We start from the raw sequence: 20,196 nt of genomic DNA on the forward strand, positions 1-20,196 counted from the left end.
CGTCAGAGGACCTTTTTCTGTAGCACTTGCTACCATGCATCTTTATTAAAGCATTTTTATTTTTCACTATTAGCCTCCAGCCCTATTTTTTCCTGCAGTGCTCTACCAGCTTTTTTTCCCATACTCTATCTACCTCATTGGACGGATGCACGCTTTCACCTGGAGCAGAAGGCGTATCAGACTGTGAGTTATTTATTCTCATTATTCATTGGATTATTTTGCCATTGTGACTATAGGGTATTTGCATGGCTCCAACCCTTGGTTCAGCAGACCAATTCTCTTTATAGTGACAGCATTGAGAGTCCTTTTATATATGGGCTTTTTTCTGCTGTCATCTTGAGGGTGGATCTATGTTGCCTGTCCATGTTAGGCTTTTTATGGTGAGCTATATACCCTGTCGCTTATATTGCATTACTTACCTACTATACCTTGGACTCCCTGGCTAAATTGCTAACATTACGCATACCTGGATTTAGAAGCACCATTTTGAGATTCACTTCTCACTCTTTGCTTTTATTCATGTTTTGACAAGTTTATTTATTAATTCATGTATTATTTATTATCCAACCTAGTAGTTTATCCTTTCTATATAGTTATTCATTTTCACTCATCAGTGTATTTATGTTCCATGCCAGTATCTATCATTATTATCCCCATTTAACTGATTCACGAGCAATTTAAATCCCTATTGGATGAACCACCACGATACTGAGCCTATCACTTGCGAGATACGGGTTGCTAAGCAACCCAGTGGACACAAATATACAGCTCCTATACACCTCATTATTAGCCCTTTGAGAAAGTCGCCGTCTGGTGACGAAACGCGTCAGGGAACGTCATTACGACGCCACGCATGCGCACGAGGAGGCCGCACCGAGCGCGGAATACTATTGCGGCCATTTGAATGCAGGAGGCAGTCTCTGGGACTTCTAACAGACGACTTTTATCTTTGGAAGCACCTCTGGATCCCTGCAGCGGCCACATCACGACAGCCCTGAGGGAGCTTTGAATTGTGGACTACTTATGCAGATTAACCGGATGGTGGTGATATTACTCACAAATTGCCTGAATTAGTTTTTACTCTTGTGAGTGCATTTCCTCCCCCCCCCCCTCCTTCCCCACTCCTCCCTTTTTTACCTTTAAATGTACAATTTTACGCTATGGGGCGTGCGCTCTCTTCTTTTTCTCCTCTAGGTTTCCATTGGATGTGGTTCATCCATTTTGAGAGCAGCCGGAGACCCCCATACCAGCATCAATTGTCTATTATCATATGGACTGATTTAAAAAGGACTGGTTTGACAAACTTTCTTTTGCACGTTTTTTACTTTTTGTATTTTTTGCACGGTATATTGTGGTCTATACTAGATTTTTGTATATTATTCAACATTTACTTATATATTAATACCTTCTTATTGTTCACACACGCACCTACACAGGGTATATTCTTACCATTATAAGTAATCTATTCACTATTAGGGTTAGACTTTACAATCACTTTGGCGCTACTTTATTTGTTACACACATAGACACACACACACACACACTTTTTTTGTTTTTGTTTGTTTTTTACTGGAAGGCTGCCCAATGCAGATCAGTCTAATTAAGAAAAAAGTGAAATAAAATAAACAAAATTAAACATGGACATGGAGTAGGGGCGGGAGGGAGGAGCACATATTCAATGGCAGCAACTCAGCTGTACTCCTCTCATCCAACCCAATACTCATGGGATCTGTGCATACCTCAGGGGATGATCCAGATGGGAGTTTCAGCTTCTGGTGGAAGAGGTCACTCAAGGCCCTGTTCTGTCGCTCAAGGTCAAACACCCTCTTCTTGAGTTTGATGCATTCTTCCCGGAGATCCTACATTGAAACGATCCCTCACTTGACACACCAAATAACATGGAACATACAATACACGCCATTTTGGGGATAATAAAGTCATTCTCAGTGGTGTCCAGGTTTATGGAAATATCGTTTTATAGTCAAATGTCTCCAAAATAGTGCTGGGGATGTCGGAATGAAGCTTGTAAGGATGATGAAAAATAAAAATTGTATATTATTTTTATGTATCTGGGATTGGCGCTCTAAAGCAATAGGAATGTCATTATGTTGGGGCAATATAAACTGTAATCCAATGTCTTGTACAAGTCATATGGAGTAGGAGCATGACTGAAAATAGTTATATTAAAAAAAAAACTCTTACCTTCTGATTTAAAAGGGCCTGGACCACATGGTTCGCAACCTGGAAAGAAAATCTTAGTAAAGCAAACTGTGTAGCAAGGACACACACACACACACACACACACGTTTGGCTCTCTAACCTCATGTGTGTGTTGCTAATTAAGTATAGCTCAATAAACAAGCCTTTTACCAAAATGATTACCTTGACCTCATTCCCTTACATACATTGCAATATAGACATATCCAATAGAGGTCACTTAGTTCATTGGTTTCTATTCAGCCGTCTTTAGATCTGAGCCCTTATTTTAACTAACAGTTAGTTCTGCACGGTGTATACGCTCAACCTCAGGACTGGTCCTGTGCGAGCAAGCAGTGGTCCTACTTCTTTGCAGTGCGAGGCAGGAACCAAACTGTGCGCTTTTGCTACTGACCATGTGGATGAGTGCTATGAATCTCGCTCTGTGCCGTGTATCAACAGTGCCGTTGCACACATCAAAACCAGTGGTTTAACATTTAAAATGTATATTTTGCAGAACGTCCAGCACAATAATATAGTATGGGGGGGGGAGGGGGGGCGCGCACGTGACGTCAGAGCGCATGCACGTGTGCTGAATGAGCTCCGTGCATTACACTTAGTATTTTTCATTAAGGCTTCCGATTGCCACCTCGTATTCACCCCCAAGTCACGGCTGCAGGCAGGGGAGCAGCTGGAGATACCACTCCAGAAGGACAGGAAGGTGGGGACCCCGGATCTGTCCCGATTCGGTAGCGGACACGTCAGTGATGGCTGATAAGAAAAATAAAGATGGCGCTGGTGCGCGCCCGGGAGTGTGCGGCGTCGGGATCAGATTGGGAGGAAGAGAGACAAACAGCTGAGAGAGAGGGTGACACACCAGGGAGAGTTACTGCGGTGAAACACTGCTGAGAAGGAGATTGGCACAGCAGAGGGAGACATAGAAATTATTAAACTGGACCTGCCGAGTATGTTTAAAGAAATGCAGGCTGTGCTCCAGTCAGCTCTGGGCAGAGCAGTATTGGAATTTAAAGCAGAAATGGCCTCACTTGCTAAAAGAAGTGCCAAAGAGCTGGAAAATAAGGTGGACTTTACCTTACAAAAACCAGGTGAATACAGACGATTAGGTCCTACGACTCAACGAAGAGACGAGAGATGGTATGGATGATCTGGAGAACAGGGAACGCAATCATTCAATTGCGTTCAATCGTTCCATTGGCGGATGAATGATTCGTTACTAAAATCACCCGGAGATTAACTCACAAATTGGAGACGCTTAAAAAACTACTTCCAAATTAATAATGGGTCAGTAGAATCGACAGCAATATTATGGGAGGCACATAATGCCACGATTAGAGGACAGCTTAATCGCAATAGCATCATACAGAAAGAGAAGGAAAATGGAAAAACAAAAATATTTAATGGAAATCAATTGTAGCGTTGGAGAGTACACACAAAAAAAAAACCCCCATATAGAGGAAAATGTGTAACATTTTGGGACAGGCAAGGGGGGAACTCAGGAGGTTGCAGCTGGAGGATGTAGAGAAGCCCCTTAAGTGGACTAAGCAGGCGTACTACAACAAAAGGGGATAAGGCGGACCGTATATTGGTCAACAAGCTTAGAGGAATCAAGTTGAGGGCATCGGTCTCCGCCATTAAGATAAAAGGGGGAGAAGTGACATACAATCCCTCAAAGATTGCAGAGGAATTTGCTAATTCTTATACAGAACTTTATAACCTAGATAATTCAACCCCAAATGCTAAAATCCATGGTTTGGCCCAGATTGAGGATTATTTGAGGGATTCTAACCTCCAAAAATTGACAAAGGAAGACCATAACATTTTAAACGCAAAAATAACACAGGAAGAGCTTGGGAGGGCGGTTGGCTCATTGAAGCCATCAAAGGCACCTGGCCCGGATAGTTTTATCAATTTGTATTATAAAAATTGTCTAGGAATTCTGGGCCCTGTCTGTTGGATTTATTTAATGGTTTCCTTAGTGGAAAACAAATCCCCCCGCAGATGACGAAGGTCAATATAGTGATGATCCCTAAAGAAGGTATGGACCCTCTATGTTGTGGCAGTTCTAAGCCAATCTCACTGCTAAATATGGATCTGAAAATTTATAGTAAAATTCTGGCTAAGAGGTTGAATCCAATACTTCCTAGATTAATCCATTATGATCAGGTGGGATTTGTGAATGAACGCCAGGCATCAGATAACACAAGAAAAATTATTAATGTTATCGACAATATACACAAGTCTGAACCGAAAGCTGTCTTGTTGAGCCTGGATGCGGAGAAGGCGTTTGATAGGATACGGTGGGATTTCCTGGATAAAACACGCTAGAAGCATTTGGATGCTCTGGGGTTTGTGCTCTGTATCAGTCTCCAACAGTCACCCTGAAGATTCCATGTGGGGATAGGAATCTGAGAACGATTAAGAATGGGACCAGACAGGGTTGCCCCCTTTCTCCCCTTAACAATCGAACCCCTCGCCGCTACGATCAGAGCCTCCCCCAATATACAAGGGATTAAAATAAAGGATGAGTGGTACAAAATATCACTGTTTGCAGATGATATTATTCTCACTATATCTAATCCACTTACATCTCTCCCGAATTTACAATCCACCCTCCGGGGATTTGACGAGTTATCTGGTCATAATAGTTAACATGGTAAAGTCCTTAAACGGCACTTTGACTATAAATGGAAAAAAGACCCATTTTAAGTATTTGGGGATATATCTTACTAGGGATTATCACTCATTATACAAGTATAATTACCCTGATCTTTTCTAAAAGATAAAAAAGGATCTACAAGTCTGGAATTCTCATATCTCCTGGATAGGGCATATAACTGCGGTTAAGATGACTATCCTCCATAGAATTCTGTATTATTTTCTAACGTTGACGATATCTGTCCCATACACAAATATAAAAGATTCAAAAACAAAATTGTGCAATTTATTTGGAAAAACAACCGAGAATAGCCAGGTCAATTATGTTAGAGGCTAAGGAAGGAGGTGGTATAGCAGTCCCAAATATTCTAAAATATTATATGGCCTCCCATATGAAACAAATGGTTTATTGGCACTCTCAGAGTGGGGTCTATGTTTGGGTGGACTATGGTCGGGCTCTGGGACTGGGAGACTGAACCGGCAGAATTTTTTTTGGCAGATGACAAAAAAGAAGTATAGGGTGAGTCGGTCCCATCCAGGCTCACACCCTTGTTTGGTAATCCAGGGTTTCTCCCAGGTTTTCAGGGACTGGGTTTTGATACTTGGACACAGAGGGATTTTGGAGGTGGGAGATTTGTTGGCAAAAGATAAGAGAATGTTGTTTGAGGAAATGAAGGGAAAGTATGATCTACCCCAAACTGAGTTGTTTAAGTATTTGCAGGTCCAACATTTTGGGCGGCAAGGTTTTTGTGTTGAGTAATTTCCTAGATCCACACGATTTGAAGATCTATGCAAAACAAAAGGTATATCAAAAGGGGCTGATATCATCCTTGTACCAGGGCTTTATCCCTCCCTCCCCCCCCAAAAAAAGATACCCCACCCTATAAATATATGGATTAGTGGGTGCTTGATTTCCAGACAGATAAAGGGGACTGGGAAGATATATGGGAGAATGCGGGTAAAACTTATATTTGTACGGTAACAAGAGAGACTATATATAACATTTTGTTATGTTGGTAGTACACCCCCAAAAGATTAAAGCACATGTTCCCAGAGGCCCCTGATAGATGCTGGAGGGGATGTGGACAGACATGAGACCTAACACATATCTGGTGGTATTGTCCAGTAATGCAGATATACTGGAGGACAGTTGTGAGATTAATAAAAGATGTGACGGGTATTACGATCCCACCCCAATTATTCTAGCCAAGCCCATGGAAAGTGTGAATCACTTCACACTTAAATTGATCCTGCATATTCTAACGGCAGCTAGATGCACTGTAGCAGCAGCGTGGAAGAAGACACTCCCGCCCTCCAGAAGAGAGGTTACTAGAAGTGTTAACGATGTTCAATTAATGGAGAAACCCAACTCATTTCTGAACCGTACTACAAGGGAGTATTATAGCGCCTGGGAACACTGGGGTGCTGGATAAGGGGAATGAACCCAGAAGTGGGGAGGGTTCAGAAGTGTAGAATGTGCCTTCTACAAAATGTTGTATGATATGTAATACGATTGTTGATGCTTGTAAGATTTCTGATACAGAATGGTTGTGTGTCCCCTTCTTATCGTAGCCCTTCCATTAATGTTTGAAAACGTAAAAAAAAAAAAAAAAAAATATATTTTTTTTTTATTAATTGAATAGTAACCAAGCTCTTCAGTGGCAACCCCAACACACACACACACCAAATGGGGAGGGGAGTGGACTAGGTATGAATCACACTTATCACTGTCTATACTGTATGGTGCACAATCTTCCATAAACATAGCACTGTCAATTGTATCCATTTATCAAACTCAATAAAATGCTCATTTTACTTAGAGGAGTCATTTTGGACCTGTGCCTCTTAAGAGCAAATTACTATTTTGCCGACTGTGCATTTGTTTACTTGAAAAAAGCAAATGTGTAGTGATCAGAAAAAAAAGCCTCAATATGGTACTAAAAGAAACCACAATAAAGTTCAAATTTTTGATTAATGATTCCTGAAGTGTGAAAAGATTCCATTTGTTAGGTATTTTCTTTCTTTTAATAGAGATATTCATGTTTTCTTTATGATGTTGCTTTTTAATTATGCATTTTTTTCTTCTTTTTCAGTGTTTTTGCACTGTTGAAAGATATACCAGGTATTCATATCTGTATTCCTAGTATTATGATTGTTTTTATGTTTTGTTGCCAATAAAGTTGGAGTATTTTGTATTCCCCACGTTGCGCGCTGACGTCATCACGCCCACGTCACTACTGAAGGTTTCAGGAAGTGAACGGCGAGTGGACAGCAGCACGCCTCGTGGGTATATAAACAGTTTGGTGAGTACTTTATATAGTCACCTAGAGAAAGAGCTTACGCTCGAAACGCGTTGGTGGGGGGTCTGTGTACCCCGTAATGCAACTGTTTTTTGTAGTTTCCATTAAATTCATTTTAATGGGCACACGCTCTCTTGGATATCTTTCATTTTTTGTTTCCTGAGTTTCTAGTGCCTGCTTTTTCCCATTGTTTTTCATTTGTTTACTTGGACACACAATAAAAACTTATCAAGGTTTGCGTATCTTGTGAGATAAGTTAATTAAGCTTAAATTAAGGAAACTTAATTACCTTATTTGGTAAATGTGACAATGAGATGGAATAGAATACCTTTAACAAGTGTTACACACAGACATCACGTGTTTAAGGGTCTTTAAATCTCAACTCCATTTTTCACTGTCAGGTTTTACATTTAGCCTTTTTGACATGTGGAAAACAAAGGGTTGCCAAATAGCTCCAGATTAAAAAAAGGACAAGCCAGCTCAATTCACTGGATGAAAAGGCTAAATAAACCCTGATGAGGCGTCTCTCTTAATGTGAAGGAGGGCTTCAAAGATGGCTCGAGACAGTTGAGGTTTTAAACCCCCAGTCCCAAATTGCTGCCAGCACTGATCTAAGCTGTTCTTTCCACCTGAATTCATGGGACCAGCTTATATATACACATACCGCCAATGCTGAAGAGCCAGGGAGGTTACGTCTGATTATGTACAAAGAGGCTTATCTACAGAATTCTAATACACAACTACATTTCTATCATTCCATTCGGGTTACACAATAATTGAAGCCAGCCGTGGGCTGTGAAATATCTGCATTCCCACCAGCTGTTTGTAAAAGTAGCATGGAGCTGGACCCGGTTTTAACCCCTACAGCGACAGTGGGATCCGCACCGCATTGTGTGACAGACAACCCATTGTTGTGGAGTCCCCCTCTAGGAGAAAAGGGGTTAAGAATTTGAAATCGAACCCTGGCAATGTCATTCTGTGCAGGGGGGGCACCAATTCTTCATAAGAGCCACATGTGCCATTCAGTTTCCACTAAGAACCTAGTTCTTATGACTCAACAGCTGAACAAAATCCTTTTTAAATCAGAAGTGAGGGGCAGAAATCTTCCCTGCAGACTGGGGGAGTTTTTTTTGTTCTTTACCATCCACTACTGCATCTCATGTTTTAGAGTTACCTTTTTTTCCCCCCCGCACATTGCACATTCAGTGATGAGGAACCATTCACCCAACAGTCACACATAGCCTTTACGGGGTTAACCCGTGTAAACTTGAAACACGAGCTTTGAACGCTGTTCTTTCAGTAATGAAATGACGGAGGTAATATACCGTCAATAAATGATGAGAGGAAAACACAAACCTCATCTAGGCAACGCTCGTAAGTCTCACGCTGAGTTTCGTTGGCTTGAGAGAGCGCAGAATTTTCCGCCTGCAATGACAAAAACGGCAATAAAGTAAAAAGCTATTGTTTACACGCCTGTAGCTGGGCAAGTCTATGGGGCTGGCAGCTGCCCCTCACATCTTCCCAGCTGCCCCTTTATTTGATTGGGTTGCAGTCAGGCTGGTCCTTGCTTACCAAGGGCCGTACTTACTAATCAAAACAGCTTGGATGGGCTGCAAGGTGTCTTCCTGAGCCAGAAGGGGTTAATTGCTTAGCATTGCTTAGTAAATACTGCCTGGAGTGTCCTTGCTGGTATTTGATGTGGTCACTTCCCTAATGAAAAGGGCCACAATCCTATTGCAAAGTGATTCATTGCAGGCACCTCCAACATGGGAGTTAATACCTGCGCTTTGGAATTATTCTTTATAAATGATCTTATATTTTAACAAAAACACACAAAACCCCAGCAAACTCTTTTTGGGAACCCCTGAGCCCCCACAAAATATATATGTATAGAAGTGTCAAAAAGGAGAGCTATTGAGCGTGGCATATGTATACAACAGACGACAGAGAAGCCCAATGCTACATCCAACATGACAGAAATACACAGTAAAATACTTGTATATTCTCTTGAAAAAGGGTAATTTAGTTTAACCCTTTGGCCAAAGCGTTGTAAGCCACGACAAGGCAAACCCAGTTCACAGGTCCTAACACTACCAGATAAAATACTAATATACCTCTATTAGGATTAAAATTCTCATTTACCTCTATTAGGAGGGAGAAAGACCAACATTGGATCTATATCCAGTAGAGCTGTTGGAGGTTAGTGGCTCCTCCTTCCCAGATTTTAAGCCCACCTCTCCCCACTTCCCAAGTTAGTAGGTCCTTTCATTCTACTGGATATAGATCCAATGTGGTCTTTCTCCCTCCTAGTAGAGGTAAATTGTATTGTATGTCTTTATTTATATAGCGCTTCACAGTAGTAATACATGTGGTAATCAAATAAATAACAGATAATATAAATAACAGATCATGGGAATAAGTGCTTTAGACATAAAAGTAACATTAAGGAAGAGGAGTCCCTGCCCCGAGGAGCTTACAGTCTAATTGGTAGGTAGGGAGAACGTACAGAGACAGTAGGAGGGAGTTCTGGTAAGTGCGTCTGCAGGGGGCCAAGCTTTATGTATCATGTGTTCAGAATATCCACAGTGCTATTCATATGCTTCTTTAAGCAAGTGTGTCTTAAGGTGGGTCTTAAAGGTGGATGGAGAGGGTGCTAGTCGGGTACTGAGGGGAAGGGCATTCCAGAGGTGTGGGGCAGTCAGTGAAAAGGGTTTAAGGCGGGAGAGGGCTTTAGATACAAAGGGGGTAGAAAGAAGACATCCTTGAGAAGAACGCAAGTGTCTGGATGGTGCATAACGAGAAATTAGGGCTGAGATGTAAGGAGGGGCAGAAGAGTGTAAAGCTTTAAAAGTGAGGAGAAGAATGGAGTGTGAGATGCGGGATTTGATCGGAAGCCAGGAGAGGGATTTCATGAGGGGAGATGCTGAGACAGATCTAGGAAAGAGTAGAGTGATTCTGGCAGCAGCATTTAGGATAGATTGTAGGGGAGACAGGTGAGATGCAGGAAGGCCGGACAGCAGGAGGTTACAGTAATCAAGACGGGAGAGAATGAGGGCATGAGTCAGCATTTTAGCAGTCGAGCAACAGAGGAAAGGGCGTATCTTTGTTATATTGAGAATTTTAATCCTTAATTTTAATTGAGACTTACTTTCTCAATTATGACCTCCGAATAAGGAGTCATGCGCTTCAAAATAAAATAAAGGACACCCCAAGCACACATGCACCCGTAGCCAGCTCTCGAGTGCAAGGCTTGGCAGCACAATTCAACCGATGCTGAACTCATTGGCTAAGCATTAAATAAAGTTATTATCGATTTTGCCAAGAGACAGGTTTAAGGGAGGGTTTAGCTGTTGGCAGTGTCTAAGATGATGTGAGTAGTATGAATTTGACTAAAGATAGAGTGGTCAATACAGATTTGATACAAAACTAATTTTATTCTGTAGAGTAAAAAACCCAACAACATTGTATGAAACACGGAGTGCCCTCTTCATCTTCACTTTGGTGTATTGTGGTGGAAGCAGCATGCTTTCAAGGGGTCTGGAAGCACTTGTAAACTACATGTGTCTTTTCAATTATACACCAACAAATATCATATGGAGTGTTCCATGGCTCTTTTCTGGCGGGCACAGAATGGAGACCTTTGTGTTTTTTTGAAACAGAACATGGAACACAAAACAGGATCTGAGTAGAGTCTTACACGAGAGGTAAAGACTTTGGAATTACTCACTGGCGAGTGACAATAAGACGAATATGATAAAATAAACACGTTAAACTGAAAATGTATGTTTTTATACAATTCTGCCAAAAAAGAATTCATCTATAAATCAATACTTCAATCCCCCCAAAAAAGGCCCCTAGTAATTTCCAATTTTTATCGTTTTCAGCAATAATTGTAGATTACTCCAGGAAACCAATTGACTCCGAAGTGCACGTTTCTGAATATGAGCTACGTGTACCATTCCAATACCCAGCTTTTGTTCATAGTAGAAATCCCGTAAATGAGGAAGAAATGAACAGCTTTACAATCCAATCTCTCACCTCTAGTTCCCGCAACCTCTCCAGTAGCTCCTGAATCACAAGCGGCTCCGACACCCCTCCGGTCAGAAGACGGATCTCTTCCTCCACCTCGGACGTCATCCTCTGGAAGGGGAAAACCAACACGCACTAGGAATGGTGACATTGAAACTCATTACCCATGGAGACTGCAATGGCAGACACAGTAGATCTCTTGCCAAAAAAAGGTTGGACATCTTTTTAGAAAGGAAAAGTAGATCCCAAATAAGTAAACATGGGAAGGATGTTGATCCAGGGAGTAATCTGATTGCCATTATTGGAGTCAGAAAGGAATTTCTTTTCCTCCTTATGAGAGATTAGAGGATATGTCACTGGGGTTTTTCGTTTGCCTTCCTCTGGATCAAAATACTGTAAATACAAATATAGGATAATGTATCGTCATCAAAATTTTAGCAAAGGTTGAACTTGGACGTACAGCTAAACCCCGTTATAGCTAAACCCCGTTATAGGGGGTTATTAAACCCCGTTATAGCTCGGGGACCACCCAATCCGACCGAGCTAGAACCGGGGTCGCGCTAATTTTAAAAAAAAATGGCCGCCGCGCGCCTGATCGGGAGGGAGAGAGTGAGGAGGGAAGGAAGGAAGGAAGAGGTGGCCGGAAGCCCTACACGTCCCCCAGCAACGGTCCTCCGAGTCCAGCCGCAACCTGCTCCTTACCTCCCACCACCGGCATCCATCCCCCTCCACCGGCATCCACTTCCTCCCCCCCTGAGGCCCCCACACCTACCGGCCCTCCGCGGCATAATCAGTTTTGGGCCTAGCCCACGCGGCCCTCCGAGTCCCAGCCTGCTCCACACACCCCTACCGGCATCCACACCACCCCCCCCCCCTCCTCCCGACACCCCCCCTCCTCCCGACACCCCCCCCCCCTCTTCCTGATGCCAGCTCCGCTCCGATGTGTGCGCAGTGAGGAGAGTGCGCGCAGTGAGGAGAGTGCGCGCAGTGAGGAGTGTGCGCGCAGTGAGGAGAGTGCGCGCAGTGAGGAGAGTGCGTGCAGTGAGCTATAACGGGTCGTGCTATAACGGGGTTAAGCTGTATGTCTTTTTTCAACCTTATCTACTATGTAACTATGTAACTTCTCCAATGAGGTTGCTACAATGTGTTTCATGCATTCTAACCAATACAAGATAGCAAGAGGGGCCATCACAGTGGTAGACAGCAGGGCAGAGCAAAACCAAAGGCTTTCTGACACCCCAGTCCAGCTTAAAAAATGTCACGGTAATCTCTAAATAAAATATTATACAACTGTGCCGCCAAAGCAGGTATTTTATTTTATTTGTTTAAATCCCACAGAAATACTAATGTACGATAATATTTCTATGGGGCAATATAATTTTTGTGTTTTTTGTTCTCGTAGTCCGTCGGACGCCTCGAGCCGACGCACGTTTTACATTTGAGTGCTACCTTTTTCGTTTTCTTTTTAATTACAATGACATTAAGGGCCACACTGTTATTCCTAAGCACCCACTGACTTCTTTCAAAAGCTTTTCCCGACTTGAAAATACCATGTATTTTTTTTTTTTTTTACAGTTTCTTGCCCCCATTCTGAATTTGATGAGAAATGCCTTATTACGCCACCCTGACTGCAATTTTGGAATTGCTGCATTGTTCCTTCCCTATTTCGTTGTGACCGCTCATCTAATGCATAATGAAAGCAGCACAGGGCAGTTTGATGAAATACTTCTGTTCTTTGGACTTTGACGCCATTAAACGCAGGCAGCTAATGTAGAAAACAATAGTCATGGTTGTATACAACAGAGTGCCGTCAATGCGTTGGAAAAAAATAAATCGTGGGATACGGGGTGTTAAATGATGAATTATTTGCAGCTGGAAGGATTGCAACATTTTGCTCCGGAACAAAAAGGTGTTACGTTATCAGTTTAGGGACAGCAGTGTAACTAGACGTCCTCCATCTGGTGTTGAGGATTATGGGGGATTAGGCAATTCCCAGAATGCCTAGCTTCCTGTATGGTACATGCATCTCCGGAAGCTTTATCTGGTATCTCAGACAGAAGCAGGTCACCCTGCTGCCTGTATGCGTGTCTGTATATGCAGAACATCTGGGGACAAAAAAGACAAATTATATTTTGCTCGTACCTCACTCGTGATCTCATACCCAGGAGCTGAATGGGCACCGAAGTCACTGCATATCACTCCACCTGCATAAAGACACCAGCCCATATAAATAAATGATATAACAATGTCACACACTGCAGTGCCGAGCATGCCAACAATTACTACCAAAAGAACGTGCAATCTAATTGTTTTAGCACCAGATGCATGGGTATATAAAAAAGGGATAAGGATCACCCAGTGCTGATACCAGATCATCCACTCCAAAAGCCGGTGCTCTAAAACCAAAGGCCCTCCTCCCAAGAGATTTCAGTCACATCTGTGAGGCAGTTGCGTTTGACCTCTTTAAAGAGCTGTGCTCTGTTTAAACTCTCCTGCCGGTGAGGCATGCTCCAATGCGCCCCGCATTATAGCATTGTGTTACAGGACCCTCCCGCAATGAAGTTAAAAAGAACAACCTCACCGGAAAGCACTACTACCCACGTTACACGACCGCTATGCTTGCAGAAGGCACATGCAGACCTCTCATCCAGTCCAAACCCGAGCCAAGAGAAAGTCTGTTCACATCCAATTAGGCAGTGGCACAAACCAAGATACTCTAAGAACCAATTAACAGAAACTCTGCGGCAAATGAAACCAAGCATGACTTTAAACATGCCCCCATCTCTCTCGCTCTCTGCCCTGATTGCTATAGGGGGACACCTTGGGTGAATGGCACTGTAGGTAGAGATATATATTTATATTTTTCGACTAAAACAAAACGACTGGAAAGAAGGACCTTCTTGCTGTGGTATAAATCAGCTCATGCATGAAAGAAGGGTCTCAGGTGGGAAAAGCTATAATGCGCTCACAAGAAAAAAAGGAGGATCTGTGCTGGGCAGAGTCTCAAGAACGGTCTCAGGGGGGGACAGCTATACTCAGCTCATATGTTAGAGAGGGTCTCTGGTTGACACCGCTTTACTCCACGCACATGCAAAGAGGACATGCTTATAGTGTGATGCAACATGTTTGGGACGTTTTTTTTTTTTTTAATAATGTATAAAATTAAAGTCTCAAAATCAATACTACCATACTTCCCTCAGAAAGCACCAACAGTTAAAGAAGAAACAACGTTACAATTCACACTCGCCTAAACCTTACGCTGCAATTCAGTACAGGCATACCCCGCATTAACGTACACAATGGGACCGGAGCATGTAGTGAAAGCGAAAATGTACTTAAAGTGAAGCACTCCCTTTTTCCCAAATAATCGCTGCATGTACTGTACTGCAATCGTCATATACGTGCATAACTGATGTAAATAACGCATGTGTAACAGGCTCTATAGTCTCCCCGCTTGCGCACAGCTTCGGTACAGGTAGGGAGCCGGTATTGCTGTTCAGGACGTGCTGACAGGCGCATGCGCGAGCGGCCGTTTGCCTATTGGGCGATATGTCCTTACTCGCGAGTGTACTTAAAGTGAGTGTCCTTAAACCGGGGTATGCCTGTACTCTGAAGCAAATACAGTACAAAGATTGCAGAAGTGAACGTGCGTTTCGCCGAATGTAGGTTTAACACGTTGTTGTGAATAATAAAAGCTGCAGTCACATGTAGGAACGCCAAAGTTGTAATAAAGTTCAGCACCCTTAATAAACCCATTGCTGGCAGAGGAGTCAGTAATGCATCGTGACAAGTTCAATGAGTCTCAGCAGCTTAGCATTGAATTAACCCTTTTGCTGGCAAAGAGCTTGGACAACTCTGGTGTATGCGGTCCCTGCACTTTTAATCACTTTGGTGCCGTATTGCAGCCTGACTGCATTGCAGACACACACACACACACACACACACACACACACACACACACACACACACACGTCCTCTGCTTCTCTGTCTCTTGCAAGCATAGGGGTCAGCTCCAGGGAATTGCTGCTGTGTGTCGGAGTAATGTAGCGTGCCAGTGACATGAGGACACTCTGAAAGAGAAACACGAGAGTCATGTTACCTGCCCTGAAAACTGCACGCAATATGGGGGGGGGGGATAGATCAGGGGCAGGTTGGCCAGAATGGTGACCCCCTTAGCCTCTATTCTGCCATGTAAGTAGGGTGGTCTTTCAAATGCAAATTTAACACGTTGTGTAGTGATGAGGAATAGTTTGAGATCCTTTGTCCTAGAGATCATGTGGCACCCAACTGGACAAATAAATCTACCACAAGTCATACTTTTTACCCCCAGCTCTTTCAATAGCAAGCAGTCACGCTGCAAATCTTTATTGCTTGGAGTTCAAACGGGTAACAAAATAAAATGAATGGAGTCAAAGTGTCTTCTTGCATGGGTGCCTGAAGGCGTCCCTTGGAAAGGAGCAGGAGAAGTAGGGTTTTAGGCGTCCCAATATTCCCCCTCCCTCCATAGGACAGGGTGAGCGTGCTGCAGTGTCCTCAGAGGAGACCGGACATGCACAAACCCAATGAATAAGGTCAGAGCCACTCTACAAACTTCAACCCGTGTATGGGACCAGGAGAATATCACCAGGACTTCTGCTAGTCACACAGTCGAGAAGTAGTTAAAGATGCACCCTCCGCATTTAACTCTCCAACTACCATCATACAGCAATACATATGCAAGCTTCATCGCTGTAACCCTGCAGAGCATTGCATAGGTAACCCCTTCAGCCTGCTGCAATGCCATCAGAGCTTTGCTCAGCCCTGCTTATGCCTTCTAGTGGAGTAATTAAGATGTCCACAAAAAAAAAAAATGGTTATTAACCCTTCTATTGTTGCAGGCGTTGCTCCTTAAAAATTAACACCTTGGATGCTGAAACAGGCATGAAGAGCTTTGCACTGCACGAATAACCCTTACCTCTGCAAGGCAGGCCAAGCATGTCTCGCACTGCACTACCCCCTACAATGATGCTCTAAACACGTTCAGCTACATTAGCAATACTGTGATTATGTTTATCCCAGCAATAATGGTATTAAGACACTTAAATCTTCCATCACTGCCAGATATTTGCAGTGCATTGCAACAGAAGTGCAGCGATTAACCCTTCTCCAATCCAGCTAGAGACGTGCCAAATGCTGCCAACACAAAATTAACCCCGTCAGTGAATCAAACCTGCAGAATATTACAGCCCAAAACCGCTCTATTAACCCTTTCCCCTTCCTTACACATATCCCGAGGCATGGTGTAGATGGCATTAACCCCTTTCATTAATGCGGAGCTGCCGAAACCGTGCCTATGTTTCCTCCATACAGATGGATAGTTCAACAAAAGGAATTGGTGGAAGCGGAGAGCAATGTTAAAGTCACAGAGAGGGAAGGTTAGAATACAAACATTCGCTGCCTGGTGGAAAATGTGGAGACCAGTGACGGGAGACCGAGGCGGAGACGAGGTCTGGTAAAAACATGCAGGGAAAATTGACCTTGTGCAGCATGTTTTGTAACAGAGCCAGAAACCAGAATGGATGGGAGCACCTCAGCCCAGTTGCCAGACCGGCTCCTGTTGCCATTATTCCCCATAAAGCACCAGAGAGACTATGCTACATTTGGCTGGGTGTACCCAATGAGTGATGGTCGTTCCCAAAGATCCTTAAAATGTATTTCAGGTAACTTCTCAGCAGATGCAATAGCCTATCCTTGCCAGCAAATACATGCAGACTATTTAGATTTTTGTTTAGACGTGGCCAATTACGTGTGTATAATAATAATAATAATAATAATAATAATATACATACACACTTTATTTTATTACTGTCAATCAATGTAAGTATGGTTGTCTTAAACACCATTATTAACACTTTCACGCTTGCAGGGAAAGATTGAGAACCGATACACTAGATGAAATATATTGCGTTGGGGAGGGGGCTGATCTAAAACCAGGACTGACTCAGCCAGTCAAACAACCAGGATTACTTTGGTCACCCTCATCAGACAGACACCATATTGACCTAGTCCATTTCTAATCCTCAAAAGGGAACACAACATAGGTCCACCTACCAAGTAAAGCAATATATTCAAAACAGCCTTAGGGAAATCGCTCTGCTATTTAAACGTCTGTTATAACAATAACCTGGAACCACGTGCAGTGCTCCCAACTACTGATCAACACGGGAGTGAGATGTACGAATAATAAAAAACAACCCCATTTAAATCTATAGGGTGACTTACACGTGTAGGGGGTGAGCCCGACTGGGGCAAAGGACGCTTGGAATGATGAAAATGATGGTGACTCACAATGATGGGATCTGGACATGGATTTGGTATTCATATACATGACCAAAAGTGCATGCACATGTAAATACAGACGCCCGGTGCACGGGGGGGAGGGGGGGGGGGACAAAGAAACGCCGTCTCCTTTTGCCATCCCGGACTCACCTCCTGTCGGCTTTCCTCTTTGCTCTCACTTCATGGAAGCTGTCAGAGAGCCGGGCGCCTTGGTTATTGTGCTGCATTGTTAGCTAGCACAGGCGCAGCGGGGAAGAGGGGGGGGGGGGGGGAGAGCGGGGCTGAATCCCAGCCAGGATCAGCGTGTGCTCTTCCTGGCCTGCAGCGCCGGTCCCCCCCCCCCCCCCACCTCCCTCCCTCCTATGATGTAAAGTCAGAGCCCACGTCACACACACTGCAGCCTGTGCTCCCCCCGGAGGGAGAATCCTTATCCTACCCTCACAACAGCACGAGCTCTCCCTTCTGTCACCTAACAAAGGCCACGGAACACAATCTCAGCGTGATGTTAATGCACGAAGAGTTCGCCTGGTCAAGGTCACAGACCAGGCCTGCGCGAGGGAAGGGGGGGGGGGTCTCTACGGATCTCAAACCTTCGGATCCCTTTGCCTCTTAACCCTTTCATTCCATACGCAGGTCTTTTTAAAAAAAATAAAGAAATAAAAAATAAAAAAAATCAGCATATTGCCATAAAAATGCTGTTCGTTTTTATTTTAGACCAATGAAGTCCGAGCCAATTTAACGTTAAAAATAAATATTAAAACAGTCTATGCAGGAAGGAATATATTCAGTAAGCGGTGCTGTGTCATGTCTTAAAGCAACAATCACACCAAGAAGCTTATAGAAGTTTAACTCCTATCATGCTAGTATCTTTAGATTGTAAGCTCTTCGGGGCAGGGACTCCTTTTCCCAAATGTCACTTTTATGTCTGAAGCGCTTCTCCCCTTCATGTGTTATTTGTATTTGTTATTTATATGATTATGTCACGTGTATTACGGCTGTGAAGCGCTATGTACATTAATGGCTCTATATAAATAAAGACATACATACATATTTCTGCCTTGGCATGTTCTGCTCTTTTTTGTTTTTCTAGTGTTACATTTTTTTTTTATTTCAAGCTTTAGCTTCGGAGAGACCTTATACTGTAGCAACCTTTACACTGCACTAGGCTCAGGGGAGAGCTTCGTTTTAATCCTCCCGTTGACTTAATATCTCAAAACGCTTATAGCTCCTGAAACGGCTTTGTAAAAAGCCAGAAAAGTTCCCTTAAATAAGAATAGAATATACAAAATTATATATACGCTGATTAGTGCAGACTGCTACATTAAGTGAATGGGCCCTAAAGTGTTTTCCTGGCCCAGAAGGGGTCATCTGACATAGCACAGGTTAATAGATAAGGCCTTAAATGCATCAAGAGAATTCAATGGGATCACACTCTTCAGGAGGTAAAAATTACTGTGTCTTATACAGATCATGCAGCAATCACCGAAATCACTTTAATGGAAATCATAAATCACAAAAAGGGAATTAGCAGATTGGGAGTTTACATGATCCACAACAAAAAAGGTTTCAAAATACCATAACATTTTAAATTTATTGAGGATGTATTAAAAAAAATTTAAAAAAATGTTGCATAATAGGGGGGATTGAAAGAAAAGACATGCGTCCATCAAGTTCAACCTATGCTACATTTAGACAGATACTTGTCCTATATTTGTATTTTCAGTTATTGGTTCATTGGAAGGCAAACATAAAACCCCAATTAAACATTATCCAATTAGGTTTCATAAGGGGATAAATAAATTCCTTCCCGACTCCAATAATGGCAAATCAGATGTCTAGGATCAATATCCTTTCCATGTTTACTTATTTGGTATATCCCTGTGCAACTCGCTTTTAAAATATGTCCAACCTACTCTTAAAAAGATCTATTGCATCTTCCCAGGCACCACAGACATGTGCTGGAGAGGATGTGGTCAAAGGGGGGACATGCCCCATATTTGGTGGGCATACCCGGAGATCCAGAGGTTCTGGACCAGGATCCAGAGTCTCTTGACTGAAACTTTGGGACTGGAGGTCCCCCTGGACCCTCTGACGTACGTGCTGGGGAGACCAATTCAAGACCTCCCCGCCCCCATAGCCAGAGTTACCTCGGCGATCCTTACGGCCGCCAGATGCTGAATCGCCGCGGCCTGGAAACAAGTAAAGGCCCCTTCCAGGAGAACGGTAATTAAAAGAATAGACGGGGTCATGAACATGGAGAGACTGACAGCCATGCTGAGGCAGAGAATGCCTCAATTCTATAGAACCTGGGAACCCTGGCCAGGCTCTGGGGCTCCAACACTGCTGCAAGCCCTGGCCCAATTCTGATCCCCTTGGGCCCGAGGGCCAGAGCGCCCTACCCGCCACAATCCCCTCCTCCTCCCCCCCAAACCCTTCCCTTTGTTGCCGGTGAAATCTTCTTTCATCCAACCATAAAGAGGCAATACAAGCATCTGACATAGAAACAAATGCTGCACGTGATTACCTTTATTGAAAACCAATTACCTAAGCTGCGGATCGATTGGTTCTCCTGTGATCGATCAGCAAAATCCTCCTTCCCGGGGTTCACTAAATGGCTGCCTTTCAGTTCCAAATCAATCCTCCAGGTCAGGGCAACACAGCAGCTACAATGTATCCC

General features: G+C 43.3%; 1 protein-coding gene across 6 annotated transcripts in view; it reads right to left on the reverse strand.

Annotated features, from left to right (window-relative positions):
- The window catches only part of NCKAP5L (NCK associated protein 5 like), a 60,169-nt gene that overhangs the window by 15,225 nt on the left and 24,748 nt on the right, over positions 1-20,196 (reverse strand). For 3 of the 6 annotated variants that reach the window (XM_075591204.1, XM_075591203.1, XM_075591202.1), the window contains exons 2-6: positions 13,344-13,405; positions 11,211-11,312; positions 8,529-8,597; positions 2,203-2,241; positions 1,740-1,859 (exon numbers count right to left, since the gene is read on the reverse strand). In XM_075591204.1, the coding sequence (XP_075447319.1) occupies positions 1,740-1,859; positions 2,203-2,241; positions 8,529-8,597; positions 11,211-11,309 (327 nt within the window). In that variant the 5' untranslated portion in view covers positions 11,310-11,312; positions 13,344-13,405. Of the gene's footprint in view, positions 1-1,739; positions 1,860-2,202; positions 2,242-8,528; positions 8,598-11,210; positions 11,313-13,343; positions 13,406-17,669; positions 17,791-20,196 lie in introns of those variants that run through there. The other 3 variants (XM_075591201.1, XM_075591206.1, XM_075591205.1) reach the window with 3 other exon arrangements.

Source organism: Ascaphus truei, chromosome 3 (genome assembly GCF_040206685.1).
Source record: "Ascaphus truei isolate aAscTru1 chromosome 3, aAscTru1.hap1, whole genome shotgun sequence".
Lineage (NCBI taxonomy): Eukaryota > Metazoa > Chordata > Amphibia > Anura > Ascaphidae > Ascaphus > Ascaphus truei.